General features: G+C 50.7%; 1 protein-coding gene and 1 long non-coding RNA gene across 3 annotated transcripts in view; one reads left to right on the top strand and one right to left on the bottom strand.

The window, feature by feature from the left end:
• Positions 1–762: 762 nt before the first annotated feature.
• On the bottom strand, positions 763–12,878 carry TTC34 (tetratricopeptide repeat domain 34). Of its 2 annotated transcripts, XM_064678377.1 has the most exons (8): positions 12,674–12,878; positions 10,414–11,990; positions 10,087–10,312; positions 8,200–8,392; positions 6,611–6,777; positions 5,916–6,183; positions 5,450–5,664; positions 763–1,351 (listed from the first exon to the last, which is right to left on the bottom strand). In XM_064678377.1, exons 2-8 carry the CDS (start codon positions 11,940–11,942, stop codon positions 833–835), a joined length of 3,117 nt encoding a protein of 1,038 aa, XP_064534447.1. In that variant the 5' UTR covers positions 11,943–11,990; positions 12,674–12,878; the 3' UTR covers positions 763–832. The 2 variants fall into 2 exon arrangements, with proteins under 2 accessions (XP_064534447.1, XP_064534449.1); XM_064678379.1 differs by lacking the exon at positions 12,674–12,878 and having other exon boundaries at positions 10,414–12,323.
• Positions 12,646–12,881, top strand: part of LOC135425773 (uncharacterized) — a 42,840-nt gene continuing 42,604 nt past the window's right edge. The window contains exon 1 of the long non-coding RNA XR_010435753.1: positions 12,646–12,756. This is a non-coding gene — a long non-coding RNA (uncharacterized LOC135425773). The remainder of the gene's footprint in view (positions 12,757–12,881) is intronic.

The following is a 12,881-nucleotide window of genomic DNA, read 5'->3' as shown; positions in this document are numbered from 1 at the left end:
TAGTTCAGTTTAGCCAGAAGAAAGCTTTCTTCCCAAGGGGGAGCTTACATAACCCACAATAATTTTTAAATAATTTTAAAGAACTGTGAATACTGCAACTCCCTTTCCCCCCCCATGGCTCTCTTGGTCAGTTTTGCTTCACCACCTGAAACTTTCTACTTCTCTAACCCTGCTCGGCGTCACATCTGTTGCATATTTATCACAAGCTCCTCATCTGCGTTGGTGAGGCCACACCTTGAGTATTGTGTTCAGTTCTGGGCCCCTCAGTTCAGAAAGGATATTGAGGTGCTGGAGCGGGGCCAGAGAAGAGCAACAAGGCTGGTGAAGGGACTGGAGCACAAGTCCTATGGGGAGAGGCTGAGGGAGCTGGGGTTGTTTAGCCTGGAGAAGAGGAGGCTCAGAGGTGACCTCATCACCGTCTATAACTACCTGAAGGGAAGTTCTAGCCAGGTGGGGGTTGGTCTCTTCTCTCAGGCACTCAGCAAGAGGACAAGGGGGCACGGGCTTAAACTCCGCCAGGGGAAATTTAAGTTGGATATCAGGAGAAAATTCTTTACAGAGAGAGTGATCAGGCATTGGAATGGGCTGCCCAGAGAGGTGGTGGATTCACCATCCCTGGAGGTTTTCAGACGCAGATTGGACGTGGCACTGAGTGCCATGATCTAGTAAATGGGCTGGATTTGGACAAAGGGTTGGACTCGATGATCTTGGAGGTCTTTTCCAACCCAATCGATTCTATGATTCTATGATTCTGTGATCTTCCCCTCGCTCTTGCAGCCTCACAAACAAACTACGCAGCAACCAGAGAGCGGAAAATCCCCAGGCAGGGAGTTCAGTGGATGCTGCAGCCCGACGCCTCCCTCTTCAGCCTCATCCTCAGCCTCTGCAGCTCGGGGTTTTTATCGATCTGCAGCCCGTAGTCCGTGAGCTCCCAGGCCTGTCGGTAGCGCCGCGTTCGGAGGCTGTGCTGGGCCGTTCTGTGGAAGGCCCTGGCCAAGGCCTGGCTGCCGGGGCGCTCCGCGATGCTGCCCAGGGCCGCGGGCCGGTCCAGCCGCAGGGCCTGCACGTACTGCTGGACCGCCGCCTCCTCCCGCCCCATGGCCAGCAGCAGCAGCCCCCTGGAGCACAGATCCCGCGCCCGTGTCCTCGGGCTGTGCCCGCCGTGCCCCTGGATGACGGTGTCCATGTCTGCCAGGGCCCGCTGGTGCTGCCCCAGCAGCCCGAGGCACTGGGCCCTGCGGCGCAGGGAGCGCGGGCAGGCCCCGCCGGCCACCACGGCCAGGGACAGGAACCCCAGGGCCTTCTCGTACTGCTGCCCTTCCAGCAGCACCTGGCCCTGCTGGGCTGCCACCTGCGGGGACAAAAAGACTTCAGGTTAGGTACCAAGTGGAAAAAAAACAGGAGAACATCCGGGCTGGACGGGTCACACGCACAGACACCAAAAAAGCTTAGGTGTTTTTCAAAGTTGTGGTTGCACCGAGTTGGAGGATTAACCCCATTCTCTGGTTTTGCCTGCAGGTGTAAAACTCTTGGATCACTTGCTGTTATCTCAGGAGTTTCTGAACACCCCCATCCTGACAGGAGGGTGTAGCCAGGTGGGGGTCGGGCTCTTCTCCCAGGCAGAGATCAGTAAGACAAGAGGGTTCGGTCTTCAGCTGTGCCAGGGGAGGTTTAGGTTGGATATTGGGAAGAATTTCTTTCCAGAGAGGGTAATCAGACATCAGAATGGGCTGCCCAGGGAAGTGGGGGATTCTCTGTCCCTGGAGGTTTTTAAGGTGAGACTGGATGTGGCATCAGTGCCATGGGCTGGGAACCACAGCGGGGTTGGATCAAGGGTTGGACTTGATGATCTGGGAGGTCCCTTCCAACCCAGCTGATCCTGTGATTCTCTGATTCTGTGATTCTGTGATTCTTTGTTCCTGCATGTTTGCCTAAAGGTTTGTCAGAATTTCCTCTGAATTCATTGACGTTCCTCAGGAATGAGGAACAAAAAGCTGAAGGGACCAACCTCCCCACAAATATCCTCATGTGCTAATAACAAAGGTTTTGGTCTCTACCAAAGTTTACCCAAGCTGGAGGATAAAAAGGCCATCTGATATCTGTGCTAATCGTTAATCTCGAGTTCAAGTGAATTCTCTGCCCCTGTCTGAAGGGAAAAACAACAACAGGAAAATAGAGAAGGCAGAAAGAGCCACGTAATTTTTAGGTTCAGGGAGGTCAATAAAGAAAACTCCATTAGAATTATTTGCCTCAAATGGATTTCTCATTATTTCCCTTTATTGGTAATAAATAAAGCTTTTAAGGTGCTGCAGCAGAGTGAATATTTAAGTTATAAACAAGGCTGCCACCAGCAGTGGGGTCTTACAAAAGGATGAGCCAAGCAGCAAAGGATAAATATTTTCATCTCTCTCGTTTTGTGGGATAACACTCCCTTTTGGATGCTTGTGGCCCCCCAGAACCCAGTTAGCCCAGCCACTGTCTCAGGAGCCCCAGTGGACAGCCAGGTCAGGCCTCCCAGTCTCTTTATGTGCCTTTTTATCTTGGTTGACTTCGATTAGAATTGATTGTTGTTGAACAGGACTGAGGCAAACAGTTCTGGATGAGAGGGGTCAGTGTTGCAGGGCAGGTCTGAGCACCTCGTGTGAGAGCAGTGGCAAGAATACTTTAGCCACTCTTAATGGTTTGTGAGGAATTGCACCCCAGTTATTTTGTTATAATGCACAGAATATATATAATAATATACGTAGATTTTGCTATTTTGCTATATAAATGTAAAATCCTTTATATAGTCATATTTATTAGAGAATCTCTCAGCTTCCACACGTGGAAATAGCAGTGGGACCTCTCCTCAGTCAGGGGCAATCCCTGGCTTTAACAATTCTGGCTGTAAATTGTGAGGCAGCCTGTCCAAACCCGCCTCAGATATCTGTACATACATTTAAAGAGCAGCAAGTTTAGTTTGTGCTTTGAAATGTATTTAAGACAACCAGTCAATGCAAGTGTTTCCTCAGTGGCAGGGTTTTAGCAAGGGGTCAAAGTGGAATTGCAGCTGGACACGGAAGATGTTTTTTTTCCCTAGAAATTCCAGAGTTCTAGATCACATTGTTCCAGAGAACACAGTGCAATTCCTCAAAACACCTTGTGTTTGTGTAGTTAAATTGTCATTTTCAGTGTTTAAAGTGCATTTGTTGTCTCAAAGGCAGAAGAAAATACAATTTTTGTTGTTCTGCTGGGTGACTAACCTAATGCTGAAGGTTTCAGCAGCGTTTTGGGTTCCTGCACCCATACAATATCGCATTTATTAACTGAGCTACTGCTTCCATTTCTTCACATTTCCCTGGGAGTCCCCAAAGTGAGCAAGCCACGGGATTCTGCATTTCTTGCCGGACTTGGGGGAAAAAATTATTCCAAATTGTCAGCAAATGTTTCACCTTGGGCTAAGGGCCTAATTCCATCACAGACCATACAGTTTTAGAAACCATTTTTGGGGGGGTCTGGGTATCCTCTGGCATGTCCACAGATCTAAGGATCCAGTGAGGAGTTAGGAACCTCTGACTTAGGAAACCAAAGAGTTGAAGCTGCACCAGCAGCAGCAAACTCCCTTCCTGTGACCTTTTGCAGCTTAATAAATCTTTCAGATTCCTATTCCCATGGGGATCTCCCAGTTGTTTACAAATTTCTTAGCGTGGGACCCCTTAGACTATAAATAAATGGGAGAATTTTCTTGCTTTGTTTTTCATGGAAAAAACTGAGTACATCAAGGAGCTCTCTCCTTCCTCCACCCTTTCCTATTCAGCTTATGGGGGATTATTTTTAGCCCTTCAGACCAGACTCCAGGGTAATGATGACACGTTTCTAGAACCTCCAAACACTCTAAAACAATGTGGCAGAAATGCTGCTGTGCTGGAGTGCTGAGACTGAGGGCTGGGTGTTAAACCACTCCACTCTGCTTTGCTGCAGCCTCCTCACCTGTGAGATGGGGGTGACAGAAAGAGCAGCCTCTCCCAGGGTATGTCTGGGAGGCATAGCAAAGCAAGGCCATCGTTTTCGCACTAATTCTGCCTGTAAATGTATTTTTTCTTTTACTGAGATCTTCCTTTCGCTCCCAAACTGGAATAACCTCGCAGGCAAAAGGAAGTGCTGCTGGGAAGGGCTTTGAGACACCAGGCAGGTGAATGAACCAATTCCTTCCCCACCCCAGAAAGTAAACACTTATTGTCACAAAATGCATAGAAAAAGACCCAGGTGCTCGAGCTCAAATGTTTACTCAGTTGAGCAAAAGCAGAATATAAAAGAGACTAATGTTTTCTTTTCAGACTTCTAACACTGGTATCGGGTTCCAGTTTTGAAATAAGTCCTGTCACCCCTTTTCTCTCAAGTTTCCAGAGAAATCTTTCATTTCTCTATTTCAAGACAGAAACAAAGAGCCTCTCCCATTTTAAAGGCTTCACTCACCCGTGGCACCAGTGGGTTCTGACACAGCAGTGCACTTTAAGCTATAGAAAAAGCAGTTTGGAGGTTGGTTTTTTTTTTTTTTTCCCCTTCTCTTTCTTCTTCTCTTATTGACAGCACAAGAATATCCCTCCTGTGTTGTTTCACAAAGCAGCACGGGTGGATTTAGCTGAGAGACTTCCCCACAGAAGGAGTGATGTGGCAGCAAGGGAAATTCAGCTGTAAAATGCATCTTCATTTACAGACACCTCCTCAGGGCCTCCACAGTCACAGTCTCAGCTGCACCTTTATCAGCTTTCCAAAGTGGAAGATTGCAAATTGGCTCTGAAACCTTCCAACTCTCCCCCATAAGACTGAACTTTTTACATTATTCAGGAGAGAGGGGCTCTTTTCTCTGTAATGGGGCACGTCTGGGGACTGCTAAATTAATACTTGTTTACTTATATCCTCCTACTGTTTTGTTAAAATACATCCCAAGTACTCCCCTCGATGCATTAAGTGTGTCAGCATGTTGTTTGTTTTATAACCTGGGAGAGAGCATAACAATATAAGTTCTCACCAGGGCGCACACCAGCCCCAAATTGAATCAAAGGAAGCAAACTGCTTCTCAGAGCACAGAGCTTCTGGGTAATCAGAATTGCAGATGCTTGACTGAGTGTTAAAACTCCTCACCATCAATCTCAACTTCTCCTGTCTTATTACTGGAGATTCTTTCTCGGAGCTGGGTGAACTTTGGGGGAGAAATTTGAAAAAAAATGCCTGATAATACATATTTGGGTGGGCTGGAGCAATATGGGTGGGCTGGAGCAATATCATTGCTGTGCCCAATAGTTTTAGCTAAGGAAACCAACCTCAAAGGCCAGTACTGTTATACAAATGTGAATATAAAGGTCTTCCCCCACACTTCTGCTCACGACAAGGCAGGGAAAAATCTTTACAGCCTGATTTTGCCTCCCATTTCTTTCCCCACAGGCGTGGATCAAGAAGAGGGTTGTACCTGAGCGAGCTGCTGCTGCTGCTTGGTGTCCACAAAGCTCAGGAGAAATTCCAGCTCCCTTTCATCTCTCTGGGCCAGGGCACTGAGCGAGTGAGCTGCTCCTGCCACGTTGCTCCTCTTCAGCTGCAGCACAGCCAGTCGTGCCCTGGCAGAGTCCTCAGTGGGGCGGTGGCCAAACGCTGCCTGGAGGTGGGTCAGGGCCTCCTCACACCTCCCTGTGGGGTGACACCAGCACAAGCTGCATAACCCATTCCTTGGGGGGAGAGACACCAAGGAAATTCCCCAAAGCAGGATTTAGGAAGCCTGTCCACAGCCCACACCTAAAGGTGTTAATTACTTCCAACTCCTTCCCAGAACATTTCCAGGCTTCTCTCGAGAAGTGCTGCCCAGAACACACTTGGCCATTGAACATTCACTTCCTTTCAACTCACTGCTAACTCAGCTCTGCCAAAGGGTTGGAACTCACCACTTGCAATCAGAACATCTGTGTAGAAGATGTGATATTGTGCAGCCTTGCAGATTCTGATCAGTGCTCTTGCAATCACCAGGAGGTCCCTGAGGGTTTCTCCCTTTGAGGTGTCTCTGGTGGCCCCGAGCTGGGTCAGCGCAGCCCTGCCGTGCTGGAGGAGCCACCCAGTGAGCAGCTCTTGGGCTTCACCCTTCAGGGACAGGATTGCTGGGATCACTGCTCCTGCCTCCACCTTCAGTGCCGAGATCAGATCTTGCACTGCCTCCTATGGAAAGACAACACCAAGAAATGGAACAGAAGCAATAACTAAATATTGATAATTTGTTCTCTCAGGTGCTTTCAGTTCTCTGCTGTCCCACAGAAACTCTTTGCTCTGCCCTGTCCTTGTCCTGCATCTTTTCCATTTGCAAAGCTGGTAGAAGGGCAGAGAAGCAGGTTTGGATGGCTGTTTGCAAAGTGTTTGGGACTCCCTGGGTTATCACTGAAAATCATGACTAAGGTTTAGCTTTCCTCCCTCTGCTTGGGAAAACAGATTAGTGATGTCAGGTGGGCTGCTTATACACCCAGCCCAAGCCTTTCGCTGCCCAAAGTCCATGAGAAACTTGAATTCATGACAAACTCTGGGATGCCTTGCACTGATGCTGTTTAACCCCCTCAGAATAACCCCCAGGAAATCAGCCCAGTGGAAGTACCTTCTGCTGCCTCAGAGCGAGGAAAACGAACCCTCGGCCGCTCAGAGCCTGCACGTTCCTGGGATCCTCCTTCAGGACGGCGTTGAAGTCAAAAATAGCAGTTTTCATCTGCCCCAGGCGCCCGTAGCACCGAGCCCTGCTGAGGAGACAATCCCCAGCACCACCACCTAGGGACAGGGATGCAGCCACAGTCACTCAGGAAGCCAGAGAAAAATTCCACTTTGCCTGAGGATACTTGAGGAAGTGCAACGACAGGGCTTAAGTGGAAGTTTCCTTTATTTTTGTTGCAGGTGGAATTCTTATCTCATATTATCACTTCTGAGTTGAAAGGGAAAAATAATCCGTGTGGGGTTGGAATAGGAGCTGCACAAATGAGAGAAAAATCTCTAAGGAGGAGATCTGTGGGGATGGGAGAGTGGAGGCACAAAGCCATTTGGCTGCTTTAATAAAGTGGAGTCAGAATCACAGAATAGTTTGGGTTGGAAGGGACCTTAAAGAGTCCAACCCCCTGCCATGGGCAGGGAAGGTACACTTTGTTTGGGATAAATGAGTAATCCAGATGGAACCAACTAATTCCCTGCCAGAATTAATATGCACTGGGATTTGGGATACTAAGCTTTTTTTTTTTCTTTTTTTTTTTTCTCTGCTTTCATATAAGTGCTGCCCAAATAAACACATAGAGCTGACAGTGAAAATCCTGGTCCATCCACTCCCTGGCTGCAGAGCATTTATCTTCCTGCCATCCACATGCCCCTTCCTTTCAAGGCAATTTTGATAAGGATCTTAACATGCCCAGGGTTGCAATCCATAACTGTGGCATCCCAATACTGGATGATAAATCATCAGTGCCACTGGAAATATGTTTTCATAGGAAGGTCAGCAAACGCAGCTGCCTGCAGAGATGAGCCAGCAGACAGGCTCCAAGCAATTCTGTTACAGTAATGAGCCTTTTTCTCTCTCCTGATATGCTCCAAAACTCCTGTACCAAAGGTTATTATCACTCTGGAGCTCGACCAGTTGGCTCCTATGAAGACAATCTCTATTTCTCAACAAGCATCTGTTCCAGCAGGTGGGGAGCTGATAAGCTGGAACACAGGGGCTGTGAAATGGAACCATCTCCAAGCAATTAACAGAGTTTTTTCCATTTTCATGAGCCAGTCTCTCTTCCCCTCAGTGCTGCTGTCATAACATTTGCTCAGAGTGAAAGGCAGATTTCTATACAAACATGGTTTCACTTGGAACACGCCAGAAGCATTCCTGCCTCAGCCTGAGCTCTCTCCTCAGGAAAAGCTGGGACAGGGATCCCATGTAAGTGGCTGCACTCACTCTTTGAGCTTTCTGGCAGGTGAAGAAGAGGGGCTGACGTCCCTGCAGAACTGAACTGAACACTTGCAACCCATTTCAAGGAATTCACAGATTGTTCACTTGTTATTTATTGTTTTATTGCACCTTTTCATGGTGCAGCTGACCCTGCTGTTCCAGTCTTCTCTTTGGGGAGGTGGCAGATGAGAACTGGCTGGACATTCTGTCCCACCCACTGATCTAATTTCCCCTAGAAGTCCATCTCCATTGGTACCTTGATGCCCTACCTGCAGCAATAATTGCACAGGACAGGTAGGCAATGGCCTCTTTGATGTGAACATCCTCCTGTTGGCTCTCCAGGATGGCCAGTGCTTGGAAATGGCAGTGGGTTTGCATCAGCTTCCTGTCCTCAGCCTGGAAAATGTCCATGATGGGCAGGAGGCAGGAGGTATCTCCAGTCCTGATCACTCTCTGTAGCAGCTTAACAATGGAAGAGAGAAAGGCAGCAGAGGAAGACTTGCATGAGGAGGTGTGAAGCTGTGTTAAACCACCTGGTCAGATCAGTTTGCTCCCACCCAGCACTTGCCCACCTTCCCCTGGTGGCTTCTCCCAGCCACGGCCCAGCCAAGGACAGGAATCTCATCTCTAACTCCTCAGCAGGCTCTGGGGTAAATGCATGTTGGAGAAAACAGCAGTTCCTGTCTTTTCTCTCCACCACTCCAGCTGTGGAAACAACTGTGGGGAAATGCCTGGTGCTGTCTGGTTTATTTTGCTCCAGACTGGCAGGGAAGTGTTTGTGTAAATGCAGGTGAACCATGGGAGGGTTGCCCCAAAAATAGAACCTTTCTGTGACACAGAAGGATTCCAGTGACCCCTTTTGACTGTACAATCAAAACTAGTGAGTTAAGGGAAAGTCAGGGAAGTGCTGAGCCTTTTTTTTAGAATTGTTATTGGGAATCTGGGAAAAGTATGGATTGAAATCCACAAAGTGTTTTCCTCCTGGAAAAGGATCTTGCCTGACTTGTGGTATCTTTGCCTCCATTTACTCCAGTGAGATTCATAAGCAAGGTTTTACTGCATTTCCTATGGAAATGAATCAAAAGGTGTTTTCTACAGCAACCAGCAGGTACTGGATATTCAAATCTGAGCCAGGGAAGTCAGGACAAGAACAAAGTTATCCTGATGCACCAGACACATCCATTGAAGTTATTACTTTCTCTATTTTATTAATAGATAAAAGTGTTTGGCTTCTGACAGGCAGGTGGGATGAAAACATTTTGAAGAGAAATTTCTGGTGACGTGTGTCCCCATGCAGAACTTGCAGCAGAAGCTGCAGATAGGAATCCAACTTCCAGGGGCAGCACACGGACTCCAATAAAGCCATGTCACTCATTAATAGCCTTCCCAAAGGCAGCAAATCACACCAAACTTTTACTTTTCATAGGGAGTAGAGAAGTGGTAACAGCAAAACCTTTCTCTTCAGGGTTAGCATTTATGTGGCACTTTAAAAAATGCAATAGTTCCCTCTGATGGCAGAACCCGGGAATTCAGTTTTGCAATCCCCGGCAGGAGGATGAAACGTGCTGGAACCTCTTCCAGGGTTTCAAGCACGAGCATTAAAGGGAGAAAACTGCAGACTGATATTGGAGGGTTTGTGTCCTTCCCCGCCCTGCTCTGCAGGGTTTCGTTGGGATAATCAGTGAGGTGGCACTGCTGCCTCCTTTTCTCTGGGGGAAAATCACCAATCCCACAATATTGTCCCCGGGGCAGGATGCTCAGTCATGCTCTGCCTGCTTAAAGTCTCTGCTGGAAAGAGCCATGAGAGGAATGAGCTGGATTTAGCTGAGTCCTTGTGTGTCCTGTGCTACAGACAGAAAGTCCTGTGATTCTGATGCATCTCAGGCCTGTATTTAGATCTTAAAAGTTTTGCTAGAGGTTGAATCACCTAAACCTCACGTGGGCTCCAAATTCCACTGTGTCAACAGCTCTCCCTGTTGCTGTTCCTGGAGCTTCTAACAGCAAAAAGTTCAGTTATAAAAGGACAATGCACACAAAGCACTGAGCATGAGGATTAATTTGTAATTTCGCTGAGGTCTGGGACAGGCAGTGCCAAGCCAGACAAATGTTCAGAAGGGAATGACCCTGAAGGGGAAGCTTTTCCACACACTCCTTACCTGGTTTCCATCACACACAAACCCTTTCTTCAGCTGCAGCAGTGCCAGCCTGGCCAGGACAGGAGCCCTTTGGGGGTTTCTGGAGAGGGCCAGCAAGAGCAGCCTGTGGGCTTCTTCTCCACGGCCCATCTGGTACAGGGCATCAGCACAGAGGATCCTGGAGGCCTCATCAGCAGTGTCCAGCTCCACCAAGAGACAGGCCAGCTGGAAAACCCCAGGGGCATCTCTGGAGGGGAAAAAAACGACACAACAAGCCACCTTCAAGGTGAGGAATCTGCCCAGCACTGTTTGTTTTTCTGAAAATGAACTGAACTGCCCCCTGGGTACCTCTTCTTCTGGAGCATCCTCTGTCCTTCCTCTTGGAGAACTTTCAGCAGCAGTCCCCTTTGGTTCCACGGCACGTAGGACTTGATGGTGAAGATGGTTTCTTCCAGCTTTAACTGGCAGGCTGTGATGTAATCCAGGGCTGTCAGGTAAGAGCTGCCACCAGCAATGCGGATGAGCCCACGGCCACACAAGGCTTTAATGCAGCTGTTGGGATGTGGGGAATCGTGCTCAATGACCTTCTGAAAGTCCTGCAGGGCCTGCTGGTGGTCCTGGGCATGGAGGGAGCAGAACCCTCGCAGTGCCAGCAGGGTGTTGTGGTAAGTTCTCTGCTCCGCTGCCAGGAGCTGGTCACAGATGCCCAGGGCAGCCCCGGGGTGGCCCTGCAGGAGCTGGCACTCTGCCAGCCGGACACTGAGCTCCCTCTGGGACCCCGGGCAGAGCTGCAGGAGGAGCTGGATCGTCTGGATGACAGGAGGGAGCAGTTCAGCTCCATGATTGCCCCTGAGCTCGGTGCGAGCACGCACAGCCTCCCTGTACGCTGCAAACTTCCCCTCCAGGATGGTTCTAGCCTGCTCTTCAATCTTCTCGGTGTCACGCTGCGAGAAAAGCTCTTCAAAGTGTCTCCTGGCCTGGGCAGGGTTTGCAGCAAAGGCTTCTGCTAAATCCTGCATCATTTCCTCCATCCCTTCACCCAGGGAGAAATAGGCAGCAGCCCGTTCCAAGAGCAGACCCAAAACTCCCTCATCTCTGAGCTGACCAGCTGAGAAGCCCTCGAGGGCCTTGGTACAAAGGGCTACACACTCCTGGAATTTGCCCTGTTTTAGGAGGTGAGCTGCCTGCAGCCTGCACACCCAGACATCCCCCGGTGCCACCGCAGCCAGGAAGCCATAGCAGTTGCCCAGCCACTGCTCCAAGGAACTGCAGTCTGGGCTTTCCTTCTGGCATGCTGAGAGGTAGCTGGAGAAGGCCTGGATGACCCGTGGCAGGTGCTCCCCTTGCCTGCTGCACACATGGGCCGCCGCCTCGGCCCCGTGCAGCACGAAGGCTTGGACGTACCCTGCCACCCCCTCCCTGAGCCCTGTCCCCGACAGCACCCACGCCAAGGCCCTGAGCAGCAGCAGCTCCATGGGGCACCCCGAGCCAGCCTGGAGCAGGACATTGCATCTCCTCACCACCTCCTCCGGGCGCCCTCGCCGCAGCAGGGCCTCCAGCTCGTACAGAGAGGACACCACGTTGTTGGGGCTCAGGGTGGAGAGGAAGATGGCAGCTATTCCCACACTGAGGGACACGACAGCCAGGTTCCTGCTCTGGATCCTGGGAATCTGCCCCTTGCCTTGGCACCAGCTCTCCAGAGTGGCTATGACCTGCTCCCGGAGCCTGCTGTCCATGCGGGTCACCCTCTGCTCTGCTGTGGGGGCACAGCAGCTGAAGGCAGCCAGGTAGAAGGCAGTGGCTGTGGGCAGGTCCTGCTGGGCGAGGTGCTGGTCCCCTTCCCCGCAGAGCAGGGCAGCGAGCTCCTCGGGGGACATGCTCTGCACCCTCACCGGGCAGCATCACACGTGTGACAGGGCTGGAGCCTGTACCACAGAAATCAGAGAATCAGAGAATCAGCTGGGTTGGAAATGACCTCCTAGATCATCAAGTCCAACCCTTGATCCAACCCCGCTGTGGTTCCCAGCCCATGGCACTGATGCCACATCCAGTCTCATCTTAAAAACCTCCAGGGATGGAGAATCCCCCACTTCCCTGGGCAGCCCATTCCAGTGGCTGATCACCCTCTCTGGAAAGAAATTCTTTCTGATATCCAACCTAAACCTCCCCTGGCACAACTTGAGACCATGTCCTCTTGCCTTGCTGATAGTTGCCTGGGAAAAGAGACCAACCCCCCCCGGCTCCCCCCTCCTGTCAGGGAGTTGTAGAGAGTTCAGGGTGAGGGGCTGCAGAGCACAGGTGCTTCTACTTCACCTCCTCCCAGCTGCGGGACATGAGCAATCATGTCCCTCCAGGTGCTGTGAAAAGCCAGGGGTTGGGCACTGGGAGGTTTCTTGGGGAGAACCAGCACAGAGGTTCTTAGTCTCCAGCCAGGTGAGGTCGGCTGGGAAGCAGCCACACAGCCTGGGCAGTGCTCCCTGCCCATGGAACATTCAGGATGAGTCGGGGCTCTCACCGGGCTGTGCCCTCCCTGGCTGAGACCCCCCTGCGATGAACCTTTAACCATCGGCACGGGAGAGACGGGACCGCTCCTTCACCCCTCGCTTACCTTTTCCCCTCGCCTCGGCAAAGGAGAAGCGAACCTGCAGCGGGAAGGACGAGGCTCCTGCGGCTCAGCCCTCACCTGCGCAGGTGAGGGGCCCTCGGGGGACGAGCCTGGGGGTGTGGTGGGTCCTGGAGAGCGGAGCTGGGGTGGCTTGAGCTGAGCCGAGGCGGGCAGGGAGGGAGGGAGGGAGGGCAGGAGCGGGCGCTCTGTT

This window comes from Pseudopipra pipra, chromosome 22, assembly GCF_036250125.1.
Source record: "Pseudopipra pipra isolate bDixPip1 chromosome 22, bDixPip1.hap1, whole genome shotgun sequence".
Lineage (NCBI taxonomy): Eukaryota > Metazoa > Chordata > Aves > Passeriformes > Pipridae > Pseudopipra > Pseudopipra pipra.
The sequence above is the reverse complement of the archived record's forward strand: the minus strand, read 5'-3'. Positions and strand labels throughout refer to the sequence as shown.

Excerpts from the sequence above, each read along its gene's own strand:
- TTC34 (XM_064678377.1), bottom strand. The coding sequence starts at position 11,942 with ATGTCCCCCGAGGAGCTCGCTGCCCTGCTCTGCGGGGAAGGGGACCAG. Across the intron at positions 10,313-10,413 it reads AGGATGCTCCAGAAGAAGAG|AGATGCCCCTGGGGTTTTCC; the intron begins GTACCCAGGGGG and ends TTTCCCCTCCAG. Across the intron at positions 6,184-6,610 it reads TCGCTCTGAGGCAGCAGAAG|GAGGCAGTGCAAGATCTGAT; the intron begins GTACTTCCACTG and ends GTCTTTCCATAG.